At 38.2% G+C, this 17,898-nt stretch overlaps 1 protein-coding gene across 5 annotated transcripts in view; it reads left to right on the top strand.

Moving 5' to 3' along the window:
- The window catches only part of LOC127972804 (cell adhesion molecule 2-like), a 216,970-nt gene that overhangs the window by 192,680 nt on the left and 6,392 nt on the right, over positions 1–17,898 (top strand). For 3 of the 5 annotated variants that reach the window (XM_052576598.1, XM_052576596.1, XM_052576600.1), the window contains exon 8: positions 1,802–1,980. In XM_052576598.1, the coding sequence (XP_052432558.1) occupies positions 1,802–1,980 (179 nt within the window). Of the gene's footprint in view, positions 1–1,801; positions 1,981–9,188; positions 9,216–17,898 lie in introns of all 5 variants that reach the window. The other 2 variants (XM_052576595.1, XM_052576599.1) reach the window with 1 other exon arrangement.

Genomic DNA, 17,898 nt, shown 5'->3' on the forward strand with positions numbered 1-17,898 from the left:
TGAGGAATATATTTTGCTCTGGAATATGGCGGTCTGAGGGCAGCTATATTCTAGCCTAGATTCTAATAACTAGGTTGGGTTCCCCTTGGCACAAGTTTTCGAGTAAGTGTTGAAGCCTTTGTTTAGGAGCCTGCTATTCGAGGATAGCTGTGTTCCAGCATGGAGACCGCTTCCCTTTTAGGATTTTTAGATTTTGGTCTCTGAGAACCCCTTGCCTGGACTGTGCTGTCTCCCCTTCAGGGTTTTAAATAGATGGCCCACTTCCGTGGCCTGGGCAATCTTCAGCCTTATCTGAGAGAATTGCCATTTGAAGATAGCTGAGTCCAGCTCTCTGGTGCTATGACTACTGCTTACATCAGGCTTGATCTCAGACTATGATGTTTTGTGTTCGCTCTTTAGCGAATCATTTACTGATGGTGTGGATCTCCCTCTTGTGAGATCTTAGTCAATATCACAATGCTTTGCTAGCCTACTGTGAGACTGACACAAATTGGGGGACCTCCTTAATATTGCCTTCTGACGGTGGTTATATTCCAGCCATTGTTTTTGGCTTCCAGCCATCTGTGGCTAGCTGTATTCTACTGTAATTGCAGTGAGCCCTCTTGTGGAGTTGGCCCCTTTCCTAGGTATCTGAGGATAGCTGTGTGCTAGCTCACTGATCGCCCCCCTGCTTACGATTTTAAGTAGCGGCCTCTTGAGCCCTTACCTAGACAGTCTCCCCTCTTTGGGTCGTAAGTAAACAGCCCATCTTTGTGTCTGGGTAGTTTCAGTAGGTCCCCCTTCTGGTAGCCCTTTCTAGGTGCATACCAATCTGAGGATATCTGTGCTAGCTCAGTGACTGCTACTCTTCCTGGGGTTTTTAAGTAGCAGTCTCTTTGAGCCCTTGCATAGGCAGTGTTATCTCCACTGCTGGGGTAGTAAGTAGATAGCCCACTATCTGTGGTCTGGGTAGCTCTGCAGGAAGGCTATCTAGGCTAGCTGTGAATTGTTTACTTGGGACTGACATGGTTTAGGGTCCTTCTTAGTAAAGCTACCTGAGGTTGGTTCCCCCATTTCTGTAAAGTTGCATGAGTGGCCTGTGTTGTCAGTGGCATGGCCCCTTTCTGAGGAAACCCTTTCGCTTCCTTGGTGCTCCTCCCACCAGGTGGACAGGCATGCGCCTCGGCACAGTGTTTGGATCTTGTTCTCCAAAGTGCCCCTTAGTCGGTGCAGTGTTGAGTTTCCTAAACGGGGAACGTCTCTGGTTACGCATGTAACCATGGTTCCCCACAGTGAATGAGACGCTGTGCCCCCTTGCCACACATTCGGCCTGCCTGTCTACGTCTCCTTCAGACAGCTAAAGAGGATGACATGTTCAGCAGGTGGCCTTTCATACTTCCAGGCATACCGCCTATGACATCAAGGGCCAAGTGGGCCAATAGATTGGAGTTGTTTCACACATGCTTCAGACACCGGTCCACAGCATCTCATTCCCTCTGGGGTACCATAGTTACATGCGTAAACAGAGACGTTTCCTGGCACTGCATGCCAATTTCAATATTTTAATATAATATTTTGATAAAATAACAGCTTCCCTGCAGTTTTGGGAATGCGTGAATCCTTTGTTAAACTCTATAGTTTATTGCAGTAGCTTGTATGAACACAAAATAAAACTTAAAATGACCCAGTAAAATGTAATTAAATTGCATTTCTATGCATAATAATCACAGGTTTGTGAACCTTCTTATGTACAGACATACCAGTGTTTTCCGAGTTTTTGAATTTTCTGAGACATCAAGCTATATTACTCTTTCATTCTCAGGCCTGAGCCAGTTTTTTGGACAAAAGATGGAGGTGAGCTTCCTGATGTTGAACGAATGATTGTGGAGGGTAGAGATCTAATCATAACCACACTGAACAAAACAGACAACGGCACATATCGCTGTGAGGCCAGCAACCACCTCGGCACCAACAGGGATGAATTTACACTGTATGTGTACGGTAAGTACTTCTGGGTCATCATAACCTCTGGAGGGCAATAAATCCATGAGTTTATTTATTTATATTCTCATATGTTCTCATTATTTAGTTTATTTGTGAAAGTTTGTTAATATCCATTGTAATACGCATCTAAACACACATACGCACTCAGTAAACTCTTCATGGCCTAGTTTATCAGGGGGTTGTGTGTTTGAGGGTATACAGCAGAAACTGCTGGTGGCTGCAGTATTTGCCACCAAAATGAGACAGAGCCAGAAATGATAAGTTGGTTCTCCAAAACAGGAAGTAAAGCAAGAGAAGAACACACAATTAAGGGTCCACTGCTAATGCAGATAACATTTGTCAAGCTAAAATTGGAAGGAAGATACAGAACGCTTGAGACAGAGACGGATTTGTAGCAACACTTTTTAATAGACCCAAACAGCAATCTTTGAGATCATTTGGAAGATACACATTTGTTGTACTAAAAACAAAGACACGGGATTTGTCTCAACAGGAGGGGCCTTTATGGACAGATGCCTTTTGAAAGTCGAGCCCAAAGCTCTCCATGCTTTTCCATTACCCCAGATTTATTTGGAAAAAGACAAACAGACACACAAAATAAAGACTCATGTACAAGATAGAATCTCTTCGAATGAATCAGGTTACAGAAAGTTATCTGTTAGCATAACAGTATATTAGCGACATGCTAACTACTTTTGAATAGTCTTCGACTGAAATGAACACTTTTTGTTGCAATATTTACTATAGCAACAACTAACCATTCAAACCTCGACCCTCAGGTTAAAGAGACGAGAGGAAGCGAGTGACAAAAGAGAGGGAGAATCTCATTCACATGACTCATTACCTTCTAATTCATCTAGATGTCTTACTTCACCCGAGTGATATTTATTAAGCCCTTCCTTTCAGGATGAGTTGTCCAACTCGGCTCTCGAATGAACCTAATTTGCTAATGGTATGACTGCCGAGTGGCAATAAATGTCATTTGAAATCACGCACTCCCAATTCATCTCCAGTTACCATATTAATTCCCATGTATTAATGTGTCTGCTGGTAGGCACACTTTTTTTTTTTTGCAGGGACAGAAAGAAATGGGAATGTCTGGTGTTTAGAAGAGGCAAAAAAATACAAAGTAGGATGGCAAATTGTGTTATGTTAGTAATATGTTCAATAGGATGGCAAATCGGGTGTGTAACATTACTCAGTTTTGTTTTGCGTGTCTTATCCTTAGAAATGGGTATCATGTGGAATTTGAATGATTCCGATTCTGATTCAACTAAATCGTGTGAAAATAAAGTGTGCTTAATTCTACTGAATGTGCAATTGCAGATAATATAACATTAATGAAATTTAAAGCTACTTAAATGTACTTAGTGCATGTTTCTTAAGACACCTAAGTACAGTTGTAAAAAGTGCAATTTGTAATGTTATGAAACATTTTAAAGTTCATTTTAGATAATTGTTTTAAATTTGTTGTCATGGTTTATTAATAAAGTACACAAATTTTGATGTGTTGACTATGCTACAGCGCATGTAGCATACCCCTGAATATATATATATATATATATATATATATATATATATATATTGTAGTGACTGGAGACCACTATACTGTATATGGGTAGCTCTATAGTGTATTAGAGTTGTGCTGGCATAGGTAGTAACAATATAACTCACAGAGCCATTCACTCACAGGGTTCCCCCTTAAATTCCACTCTCTCCACTCTGCTATTGTATAAATCAAAGTTTAAAAAGCCCATAAAGACAAAAGCGAAAACCTCAGAAGTCAAGCCTGCAGCAGCAGAGAGTTTGCAGAAAGACAAGCATGAGCCTAGAAAACAGCAGCATCCATGACCAATCCGATTGCTCCGCTGGATGGGAAAATCCAAGTATTGGTCTGCACGCTCCTATATGAGTGTTATTGAGCTGCTGAGAGACCTGTGACATCTCTTCTGCAGGTGTAATGTATAGTCTAATTGTACCCAGCAGTAGGTCTGAGCAGACGAGACTCCTTCTGGCTACTCGGAGCCCCGAGCTCTCCTCTGACTTTTAAATGAGCATCAGCATTTACGTCTCGTGGGTTTAATCCGGCGCTTGCTTGGAAATGTAAGATATTTATTGCTTGCGTCCTATAATCAGCATGTGTTCACTCCCAACCCCCTCTCAATTAAAACCATGAGAACAGATGAAAAAGAGTTTCGTTTACTTGCTCGGAAAAGCATGCAAACATCCATAAAATTGACGTGTTTTCAGAAGCACGCCCCGCTGCCGGAGATGAAATGCTTCCAGAGGCACTTGTGAGGCAATTTGACCCTAAACGAAATCCTTGCCAAATAGCTTGAAAATGCTGAGTTGTATTTATGCTTCTTTTAACTTTTTCCTCCTCTCCAGTCTTAGGTCTTATTTAAAATGGCTAATTATGTATCGGTAATCAGTTTGGGAGAAGAGTAAAGAAAGGGCGCAGGAGGCAAAGACTGATCAAAACAGCTCGCGTTTGAAGTCCAAGCAGAGGAAACGAGCAAACACTCACGTTTCTGATCCAGAACTTAAGCATTAAACATTAGGGAACCAAAAGAAAAGCCTTGACCAACAAGAAAAGCTGAAAATAAACATGTAAATAAAGCTTTTTTGGGCAAGGTGATGTGTATAACAGGGCTGATGGGTCAATTGCCCAAAAACATATCCAGGTCATGTTTCACCCTAAAGATTTTTTTAACGATGTCAGAAACTTGACAAACCTACATAGAACTTTTTTCTTTTCTTTTCATGAGGCCAAGCTTGAATAGAGATGTAAACAATATATATATATATATATATATATATATATATATATATATATATATATATATATATATATATATATATATATATATATATATATAATATTTTAAGAAACGCTTATTAAGAAATAATTTTATTCAGCAAGGATGCATTAATAAAACTTTTATAATTTCACAAAATATGTAAGAAATGTTAAAACTGTTTTCAAAATATGTTGTTCTTTTGAAACATTTATTGAACAAATACTGAATATTATATATAGATAGATAGATAGATAGATAGATAGATAGATAGATAGATAGATAGATAGATAGATAGATAGATAGATAGATAGATAGAAGAAGGAGGCGGGAACCGGCGTACAATCAAAACATTTTAATATTCAAAATAAATACAAAACAGCGCACCAGCCCCTCGCGGACGACTGGTGCGCGCAAATAAAAACCAAAACATAAAATAATGTCCCAGGCCTGGTCCTCTCTCGTCCTTCACTATAGTCGCTCCAGTTTTATATCCTTCCATCTCCTACGTGGGACTCGATACCGGCGGTGGGGCGCAGGTGCAGCTCATCTCCAATCACTACACATGGCCTCACTCCTCGTTCCCACGCCTCTCGGCCCCGCCCCACTCGCCGGGGGGTACCCTCGAGACTACGCTCTACCCCCCCCCCTTCCATCTGGGGGGGACCGCTCACGGGGACCTGCAGGAACCTGGGGGTAGGACAGACGAGGCGAGAAAAAAATGGGATTGGAAGGAGGAGCGACAGGGACGAGAGAGGGGAGAGGTTACAAATGAAATACAAAACTTGCTCTAATCTGAAAAGATTACTTTGGATCACTGGGCAACAGTCCAGTTCTTCTTCTTCTTAGCCCAGGTAAGACGCCTATGACGTTGTCTGCATCTTTTTCCTTCCACTCAACTTTCTGTTAACATGCTTGGATACAGCACTCTGTGAACAGCCAGCTTATTTGGCAATGAATGTTTTTGGCTTACCCTCCTTATGAAAGGTGTCAATGATTGTCTATGTGAGCAAAAATCATCACAATTAAAAGAACCAAAGACTTCAGTCTTTCCTTCCACTCAACTTTCTGTTAACATGCTTGGATACAGCACTCTGTGAACAGCCAGCTTATTTGGCAATGAATGTTTTTGGCTTACCCTCCTTATGAAAGGTGTCAATGATTGTCTATGTGAGCAAAAATCATCACAATTAAAATAACCAAAGACTTCAGTCTGTGTGAACTTAATTTATTTAATAGACAAGTTTCACAATTTGAGTTGAATTACTGAAATAAATTACTGAATTAATTTTTCCATGACATTCTAATTTATTTAGATGCACCTGTATATATATATATATATATATATATATATATATATATATATATATATATATACTTAAACAAATAATAATAAAATAAAACATATTTCCCAATGCTAGTAGCTTGTGGTAACGTTATTGGCAAAATCCCCATCAACAACACTAAAAACGTAATTTTCTTTAATCAAAATGTAGTTTTGTATATATTTTGAATTTGAAGTGAAACGTGGCCTAGACATGCTCTTGACAGGTTTGTGAGATTCACCCAGATCAGAAACCCTGTGGTAAACACACTCAGCCTGCAGCAGAAATGAGGGGGGAACAGTCACGCTGCGTTTGAACTACAGCACGGATGTGGATCTTCCCATCTCTGTCTTTCTCCATCTCTCTCACTGCCACTTAACGTCACCTCCACCTTTTTACATCAGACATTCTTTTTTTCCTCATTGTGCAAATTGGACTAAAAGGTTTTTGGTTTTTGTGTTGAGGGGAAAAAAAGCTAGCCAAAGATGAAATTCTTGTTGTCAGGCTGTCAAAGAGGTGAGAGATAAAAGGCATTTCTAATCAGACATCTGCTCTGTTTCAGTAAATCGAAGGGCAGATGTAATACTCCAGTGTGGACAAACAAGCATATGGGGACAAGCAACACTGACATTGTGAACCTTTAAAAACGTCCATAGACACTGCAATTCATCACTTAAACATCAGGTCTTGTTTACTAATAATTGCATGGACGCATGAAATGGTTATTATATTAATGAATTTTAAGAAACGTCTCTTACGTATGTAACCTTTGTTCCCTGAAGAAGGGAACAGTCAGTAATGACCAACTTTGGGATCTCAAAGCTGGTTATTACCGACGTGACATCGACACTGACTGAAAGGGAACCAGTTTGTCATCCTCAAAACAGACAAGAGATAACAGACTTATCTAAAGCTATAGTCTATATGATGAAATGCATGCATTTAACATGAAACAAATATGTATAAAAAAAAAAATAATAATAATCTTAACATGATTACACCCAGAGTATATTATTTTTATGTCTGTTAGAAAGAATCTGGAAAAGTTAGAAATAAATGTCATATTGTGGAAGGGTCATGGATATACTTTCATGGGAGAAAACTCAATAAATGTTGTTAAGGGGGGGGGGGGGGGGTGAAATGCTCGTTTTCACTCAATATCCTGTTAATCTTGAGTACCTATAAAGTAGTACTGCACCCTTCATAACTCCAAAAAGTCTTTAGTTTTATTATATTCATAAGAGAAAGATAGCCTGTACCGATTTTTCCCGGAAAAACACGACCGACTGGAGGCGTGGCGTGTGGGCGGAGCTAAAGAATCACGAGCGCCAGTAGGCTTTTGTGTTGAGAGCGTTTGGAAGCTGTGACATTACCTTGAGGAAAAAACCATCATCCAAAACAAACCATGGCTAACAGTCAGATTCAGCCGTTTGTTTATGATCCAGAATCAGATCCCGAGGCTGAAACTGAACGAGAGCAGCAGCAGCAACGACTCGCTCCAAGCGGGGCTCGAACCCGGGTCTCCAGCATGGGAGGCGGACGCACTAACAAGGAGGCAGAGATATTTGAAGCAGTTTTACTCACCGCCTGCGGTTCCAACACACGATCGAGTCCCTTTTTCGTTGGGATTGCATCATCCTTAAGAAATAAACGATACGCAAATCCGTCGTCAAACTGGACCTTGTTTGTAAAACAAGCATCTTCGAAATGCAGGGAACAAACAAAAACACTTGCACAACTCAGTTGAGGCTCTGTAAAAATAAACTCCATCCACTGGTCCCTTAATGCTGTTTCTCTTTTGGTAATCTGTGCAGGGTTGTCTTGCCCTGGCAACCAAAAACACACTCCTTTTGTGACATTTCGCGATGCTCTCGCTCTGATCAGTGAATGCTCTCAGTGCTCTGCTATACGGGAGCGCGCGCTCTTCCGGCAGAAGTGCGTCAGGACCCATATAAGGAAATTCCGCTCCATCTAACGTCACACAGAGCCATACTCGAAAAAAACTTTCCGAAACTTGTGACAAACCGGAAGGAGTATTTTTGGAACAGAAATACTCCTTCAAACGTACAACTTAATTTTTGAAACTTTGTCCATGTTTAGCATGGGAATCCAACTCTTTAACAGTGTAAAAAAACTCAGTATGCATGAAATAGCATTTCACCCCCCCCCCCCCCCCCTTTAAAATACAAACAATAATATTTTATACAATGAGAAGCATTTTTGCCAAATGTCAAGTGTCAAGCGGTGTAACCAAGAAAATAATTGTCTTTCACGTACAATGGACAAGAGTTAGTTTGTTAGTTAGTTAGTTAGTTAGTTAGTTAGTTAGTATATATTTTTGTGCAAATTCATGCCAGTTTAAAAACGTTTAGGTAATTTTCAAAATCGAATATCAATGGTGTGACCAAGTAAATCTTAATATAACTTTTTTTTCTTAAAAAATTGACAAACATTTATTTATTTATTTAATTGATAATCCTTTTTTATGCATTTTTATTATTACAGTTAAAAATAAAATCATAAATTCAGAGTACAAAATGTATTGATGAATCATGATTTGTTTGTGAAAAGATTCATACAGATTTCACACACACAATTTCAAGTACGCACAGTGAATGAGACCTAAAGTGTCCCAATTTGTCATGCTGGTTCTCTCCATCTGCGTAAGATAAAGAGGCCAGTAACTCAAATGACTAAACTGGCATTAATATAGTAAAAATATCTTCAGCTTCACTGGCTTGAAATACGGAGCGATTTACATGATAAGTAGCATCATTACAGAGCAGTGCAGCGGGACGTAGTAGACATCGGAGATTAGTGTGGATGTATTATTCTCAATATGTCCAAATGGAAATGTTTTGCAGGATGTGTATGTTTGTACACTGAACTTGTACTTGAAACCATCATGTCGTCCCATTCATTCATGTTTCATCATTCTGACTGCAGGTTAATGCAGTCAGTTGGTGTCTTCATTAATGGTTTTGAGTTTTGTGGCCAGTTTTTTTTTTTCTTCTCTCCCCTTGTGATGTCCTCACCCTTGTCTTCCCTTACTGCCCCTTTCTGTCTGCGTCCATGGCAACAGCTAAAGATTTCCCAGGTACAACCACAGGTAAATATTTTTTTTGCTGGAGTGCTGACATCATCATTGCGAGACAGGGCGCTGTAATGTGGCTTGTGGAGTGGGGTGACGGGTTACGCCAATTAACCTCCTCCATAGCATGAGCTGGGAGCCATTGCCTTGCATGGGAGCACTGCTGATCTTTGTGAAATGTCATGGTGCTCTATGGTGCTGTCATTCACATGAGGGATGCTTAAACCTTTGGACCGCTTACTGACGTCAGTGAAAGGAAATTCATATTTTTATGGTTAGGAAGAATCTAGAAGAGTTAGAAATACTGTTTATATTATATAATGGTCAATGGCACAAGGATAGATCTCTAGATGCTCTTAGAAATATATATCTATTAGTGCTGGGCAACAATTAACATTTTTTATATCGATTAATCACATTATTGACTACGATTAATCACATTTTTATGCCCTCAAATGTAGTGTTTTGTCCATTTTTTTTCCATTCCATTTACTATATAGATCAGTGAGTGTGGGCGCTAACCGCACCGGAGTGCAGATCTTCTAATTCGTGCTGCATGATTTCATGAATATTTCAGAGCGGCAAAAGCGATAGATCTGTATAGCAATATATTGTGAGAGGGTGGTGTTTACAGCGTCCCATTCGACTCAAAATAACAAACCACAAAGTTAACAAAACGATTCACTCCACTGTGTTGAGCGAGAGCGCTTCTCTGCTGTCTTCATGTGCTAACGGAAACGTCCTATTTCCAACGTATAAAGTCATGATTACGAGCTCGTTGCATTCTGTGACCTGTGATTTGTCTCTATGTGCATTCAGAGCCAGTGAGTGACGGACTTTCGTAATAATAAAAAACTTTGTTAATGCACGATAAAATAATTGTCAGCGTTAACCAATTAATGCGATAATAACGCGTTAACTTGCCCAGCCCTGATATATAAATATTTGATATAACTGTATATTAAATTCAGTATGTCATTGACCAGAAACGATTTGAGCAAAAGCACAAAAAAACAATTTCATATTTCTGATAAAACATCATATTGGAAGGGGGGGGGGGGGGCTTATTTCCAAGTCTGACTCTTGTATATTGAGAAGATAGCTCAGTGTCCTTGTAGAACACAAAGCTTCAAGTTCTTGTTGAGCTCACTAGAATCGAGTAGCAGCAGTGACTGTCGAATTGCTGATATTATAAAAAAAAAAAAATAAGTCATCAGTCTATGCATGGTATGCCTTTTGAAAACATGTTTTGTTTTGTATGTGCAGTTTCTGTCCTGTTTTTGTTTCGTGAACCATTGATTTTTCAGCTTGATCGTCTCTTTCACTGCAGTCTCTGTGCTGAATGTTCCACCTCGATGTGTTCTAACTATTTGTCTTAGGTCAGTTTTCCATAGCCTGCTCTCCCATGAAGGAATTGATTTTAATTATTAGCAACTCTAATTTGTTTTTAAAACCTAATCATATTTTATGCCACCCACACCATATTCCACTGGGAGTGCCGTGAACATGAGCTGCGAAATGAGTGTGTGGAGATGACAGTGATTATGTACAGCACGTAAAGATAGTATCGCAGGTGTCATCTCTATTTAGAATGCAGTACATACTTTGAGGAACTTTATCAGTTCCAAACTAATTAAGATTTATTTGTGACAAGATATTGATTACCATAGAAAATTATTAACGGTCTGCCAGTCGATGGTAAACACAGAAACTTTTGCAAAATATGTGTATGGTACTGTGGCCCTGTAGTGCACAATACAACAAAATCACACAATGGAAACAAGTCGCAACTCAACAGAACCAAGCCACAACACAATGAAACTAGCACAACACGATGAAAACAAGCCCCAGTGAAAACAAAATTAGCACAACGCAATGGAAACAAGCCACAACACAATGATATCAGCACAACACAATGGAAACAAAAACTAACCAAAACAAACTAGCCACAACACAACAAAATTAGCACAACACAATGGAAACAAGTCACAACACAAATAGAAACAAGCCAAAACACAAATAAAAACAAGCCACAACACAACGGAAACAAGTACAACACAAAATAAACAAGCCACAACACAACAAAATTAGCACAACACAATGGAAACAAGTCACAACACAAATGAAACAAGCCCCAACACAAAGGAAACAAGCCACAAAAAAAAAAAAATTGCACAACAAAATGGAAACAAGCCACAACACAAATGGAAACAAGCCACAACACAATGCAAACAAGCCTCATCACAATGGAAACAAGCCACAACACAATGCAAACAAGCCACAACACAAATGGAAACAAGCCCCATCACAATGGAAACAAGCCACAACACACTGGAAACAAGCCACAACACAATGCAAACAAGCCCCATCACAATGGAAACAAGCCACAACACAATGCAAACAAGCCACAACACAAATGGAAACAAGCCCCATCACAATGGAAACAAGCCACAACACAATGGAAACAAGCCACAACACAAATGGAAACAAGCCACAACACAATGGAAACAAGCCACAACACAAATGGAAACAAGCCCCAACACAATGCAAACAAGCCACAACACAAATGGAAACAAGCCACAACACAATGCAAACAAGCCACAACACAAATGGAAACAAGCCCCAACACAATGCAAACAAGCCACAACACAATGGAAACAAGCCACAACACAATGCAAACAAGCCACAACACAAATGGAAACAAGCCCCAACACAATGCAAACAAGCCACAACACAATGGAAACAAGCCACAACACAATGCAAACAAGCCCCAACACAATGCAATCAAGCCACAACACAATGGAAACAAGCCACAACACAATGCAATCAAGCCCCAACACAATGCAAACAAGCCACAACACAATGCAAACAAGCCACAACACAAATGGAAACAAGCCCCAACACAATGCAAACAAGCCACAACACAATGGAAACAAGCCACAACACAATGCAAACAAGCCCCAACACAATGCAATCAAGCCACAACACAATGGAAACAAGCCACATCACAATGGAAACAAGCCACAACACAATGGAAACAAGCCACAACACAAATGGAAACAAGCCCCAACACAATGCAAACAAGCCACAACACAAATGGAAACAAGCCCCAACACAATGCAAACAAGCCACAACACAATGCAAACAAGCCCCATCACAATGGAAACAAGCCACAACACAATGTAAACAAGCCACAACACAAATGGAAACAAGCCCCTCACAATGGAAACAAGACACAACACAAATGGAAACAAGCCCCATCACAATGGAAACAAGCCGCAACACAATGTAAACAAGCCACAACACAAATGGAAACAAGCCCCATCACAATGGAAACAAGCCACAACACAATGTAAACAAGCCACAACACAATGGAAACAAGCCACAACACAATGGAAACAAGCCAATACATAAATAAAAACAAGCTTCAACACAATGGAAACAAGTCACAACACAAAGGAAACAAGCCACAACAAAAAATAGCACAACACAATGGAAACAAGGCACAACACAAATGGAAACAAGCCCCAACACAAAGGAAACAAGCCAAAACATAAATAAAAACAAGCCTCAACACAAAGGAAACAAGCCACAACAAAAAAATAGCACAACATAATGGAAACAAGCCACAACACAAATGGAAACAAGCCACAACACAATGGAAACAAGCCACAGCACAATGCAATCAAGCCACAACACAATGCAATCAAGCCACAACACAATGCAATCAAGCCACAACACAAATGGAAACAAGCCACATCACAATGCAATCAAGCCACAGCACAATGCAATCAAGCCACAACACAATGCAATCAAGCCACAACACAAATGGAAACAAGCCACAACACAAATGGAAACAAGCCCCATCACAATGGAAACAAGCCACAACACAATGGAAACAAGCCCCATCACAATGGAATCAAGCCACAACACAAATGGAAACAAGCCACAACACAATGCAAACAAGCCACAACACAATGCAAACAAGCCACAACACAATGCAATCAAGCCACAACACAAATGGAAACAAGCCACATCACAATGCAATCAAGCCACAGCACAATGCAATCAAGCCACAACACAAATGGAAACAAGCCCCAACACAATGCAAACAAGCCACAACACAATGCAAACAAGCCCCATCACAATGGAAACAAGCCACAACACAATGTAAACAAGCCACAACACAATGGAAACAAGCCACAACACAAATGGAAACAAGCCCCAACACAATGCAAACAAGCCACAACACAAATGGAAACAAGCCCCAACACAATGCAAACAAGCCACAACACAATGCAAACAAGCCCCATCACAATGGAAACAAGCCACAACACAATGTAAACAAGCCACAACACAAATGGAAACAAGCCCCTCACAATGGAAACAAGACACAACACAAATGGAAACAAGCCCCATCACAATGGAAACAAGCCGCAACACAATGTAAACAAGCCACAACACAAATGGAAACAAGCCCCATCACAATGGAAACAAGCCACAACACAATGTAAACAAGCCACAACACAATGGAAACAAGCCACAACACAATGGAAACAAGCCAATACATAAATAAAAACAAGCTTCAACACAATGGAAACAAGTCACAACACAAAGGAAACAAGCCACAACAAAAAATAGCACAACACAATGGAAACAAGGCACAACACAAATGGAAACAAGCCCCAACACAAAGGAAACAAGCCAAAACATAAATAAAAACAAGCCTCAACACAAAGGAAACAAGCCACAACAAAAAAATAGCACAACATAATGGAAACAAGCCACAACACAAATGGAAACAAGCCACAACACAATGGAAACAAGCCACAGCACAATGCAATCAAGCCACAACACAATGCAATCAAGCCACAACACAATGCAATCAAGCCACAACACAAATGGAAACAAGCCACATCACAATGCAATCAAGCCACAGCACAATGCAATCAAGCCACAACACAATGCAATCAAGCCACAACACAAATGGAAACAAGCCACAACACAAATGGAAACAAGCCCCATCACAATGGAAACAAGCCACAACACAATGGAAACAAGCCCCATCACAATGGAATCAAGCCACAACACAAATGGAAACAAGCCCCATCACAATGGAAACAAGCCACAACACAATGGAAACAAGCCCCATCACAATGGAATCAAGCCACAACACAAATGGAAACAAGCCGCAACAAAACAGAAGGAAGCAAAATCCTTAGAAACAAGGATTTTGTTGTGTTGTGCACTACTGAGCCACCATAGTATGGACACTAATAATGAAAGTGTATTAACTTTTTAAAAATTATAAGAATGATTTAAAACTTTTGGATGAAATAATTAAGTATCTTTGTAATAAAATAATAAAATACCCTCCAGAATGTCTTACATCACACAATTTATGCTTGTTTTTCCAAACAAAGAGACTGCATTCGGTGTTAATCAACAAAGTGTCACAGATCCTGTCAAGAGACCTTAACTTGATTTGAATCTGAAACATTCTAATAATGATGCAAATGGAAAGCGCTGCGTATAGACCTCGATTTCTTATCTTCACAGACATTTCTATGTATAATTTCACAGATTCTTTGCCACAAATTGTAAAGCAAGCAGTAATTAATTGCACAGTGATTTATTTTGATGCAAATGTTTATTTAAAACATTCTGATTGGGTATGTGTGTGCCATAAAACACATCAGTTCTGTGCCTCCGGCCTTTCACATGCGAGATCTTAATGGAATTCATTAATGCTCAAGTGAAATGATGTACGTCTTTGGCCACATGTCACCATCCTTGAATGAGACTAATGATTGCTAATGGAATTTCTACTGACTGAGTACTGATTTATTTCCACAAACAAGCTCCATTTCCAGAAGAGTGAAGTGAAGTGTCTTTGCTCTATCAACAGAGAGATGCACATGCTTCTGACCTCGGCTGGCCAGCTGTCACTCTGTGATCAGATACATTTGGAGATATCAAATTGTTTTCTATTCTGGCATGTCTGTTCGACCCTTTGCTGATGCTCTGCTGCTCTTAGTTACAGATATTCACTTTACAGGATGTATTTATTTATTTATTTATTTATTTATTTTGGGAAAGGTTTGCTTATAAAGTGATAAAATTATAATTATTATTTTTTAAATAAGCAATTGGTATTAATATTACTGTGAACTACAAAAGCCTTTCACTGTCCTACTCTGTCCTCATTTTTTTTTACAATAATAAACATCTGAAATTCAGCATAACATCAGCATATTACATTGAATTCTGAAGGATCATGGGACACTGAAAGCTGGAGTAATGATGCTGAAAATTCAGCTATGCATCACAGGAATAAATTTAATTGTAAAATCTATTCAAATAAAATTACGGTTATTTTAAATTGTAATAATATTTCACAATATTATAGATTTTACTGTATTTTTTATGAAATAAATGTAGCCTTGATGAACATAAGATACTTCATTCAAAGATATTTTGTACTTTTAAATATTTTTCAAAAATATTTAATATTTTACCTTGACATATTGTAGTGTGGTGTAACTATATAGTGGTGTAGTGTACATGTTCTAATATTTGGACTGCATGATTATACTTTATGTTGCATTTTGTTGTTTTAATTTATTTAACAAAATTAAACAAATAATAAAAAAAATAGAGAATATCATCTCTAGATACTTTTGTCACTTTCTAAGTGCCACAGGAAAAAAAAAATACTGTACCTTTAGTTTATTTATTTTTTTACATTCTGTGTTCAACATTTCCAACATACAGAACAATCATAAATCTATTTTAAAATGAGCAAAAGTCTGATAATATGGTGGATAGCAATAGCTGCTATGGTGAGATTGGTCGTGCACACACACACACACACACACACACACACACACATATATATATATATATATATATATATATATATATATATATATATATATATATATATATATATAATGTTTTTTTGTTGTTTTTTTCATCTATCACTGGAAGCTCTTGAAATAAACACAGTCATTTATTTTCTAGATACAGTACATTCCCACATACAAAATCATGAAAATATTAAAGGGCCTTTATGAAAATAATTTAAGTGATTAGTGTATGTGCATAAATAAGGAGACACTACAGTAGCACATAAGCTAAGAATGCGAATCCTGCCTTTAATTAAAGACGATGTACTGCAAAACAAGACAAACATCATTATTTTCCCCCCATGCTTTAAAACTGTTCATTCACAAGATGCACAGGCAATAACAGGCAATATCCTTAGTATCAAGAGATATGCAAAACTCTGCATTTCTAAGCAACAGCCAACTACAACGCCGAAATGGGAAAGAGCAATATTGCAAGAAAATAAATAAACTTTTTAAATTGTAAATGTATATGATTCCTGGGGCTCATTTAAATGAGAAAAATGAAATTGGAAGAGCAGCTTGAAATCATGTAGCCGCATACACAGCTCATTCAGTTCGAGCTGGAAGCACTTAATGCGGTCCATAAATTGAACTATATTATCAAACTGCATATTCATGAGAAAATGAAAGACATCTGCAGCAATAATGGCTTTTCTGGTATTATTTTTGGAAACTAAAGCCCATTTTGTAGCCCATGTCCATGTTTATTATAGGGTACCACAACCTAAGTACTGTGTTGGCACTAAACTGTGAAAAAATAGAAAGATGAGTTAACTTAAAAAGACCAAGCTACCAGCTGTAAAGCATTATTTGAGCTTTCTCAACTTCTGAATATGTAGTTGTTTTTAAAGTTATTCTAGTTATTCACTCAAAATAACATTTTAAATTAAAGCAACCTTCCTCGGCAATAAGTATTTGTTGAAAGTTAAAGTGGTAGAATAGTTCAATATGCTTAATTGCACTAACCCAATTGTGAATTTTTTTAAATATAAACCATAATCAATAACACGACATCAATGTTTTATTGTTTCATAAATCCTCATGATTCCCAATGTTTTGGCCAAACACACCAAATTGAATTCAAGTGCAAGATGTAGATATGGATATGAAAAGGTACGCTTAAACATTAGATAGTCCAATCGATCTTTAAAATAGAGTGATTATATCAGACGCTGATGCCAAGTTACTACTTAGTGTTGGTTTTATATAAATTAATCCATTCCAGATTTTATTCTGAACATCTTTTAATGTACAGTTTCTCTTTTACTGTTATTTTGGTCAAGCATTACAGATTGCTTAAATGTATTTAGATTTGCAATATTAAGCATTTAATCAGACATTTTTATCCATAGCAACTTACAAAAAGTGCTTTAGCTTTATATAAAGTATGAACTTTTGGTCACACTTTATTTTAAGGTCCAATTCTCACTTTTAAATAACCATTAACTATGTCTTTTGCCTTAATTAACTCCTTATTTGCTGCTTATTAATAGTTTATAAGCACTAATAAACAGCCAATATATTAATAATAGACATGCTAATAAGCAACTAGTTATTAGTGAGAATTGGACCCTATACTAAAGTGTTACCGAACTTTTTATATTATAGTGTTTTGTAAGTGTATTTGGGCAGCAAATACACTACAATATACCTTAGTCTGTCCAAATTGGAGTGGAGTATAACAATTCGCAAACCAAGTCAAGATTAGTGTACAACATTCTGAATAGCCTCCCATGTATCTTTGAACTCAGTTTCCACGTGGCTTTTATTTTGCCTCAAAACAAAGCACA

Source organism: Carassius gibelio, chromosome B15 (genome assembly GCF_023724105.1).
Source record: "Carassius gibelio isolate Cgi1373 ecotype wild population from Czech Republic chromosome B15, carGib1.2-hapl.c, whole genome shotgun sequence".
Lineage (NCBI taxonomy): Eukaryota > Metazoa > Chordata > Actinopteri > Cypriniformes > Cyprinidae > Carassius > Carassius gibelio.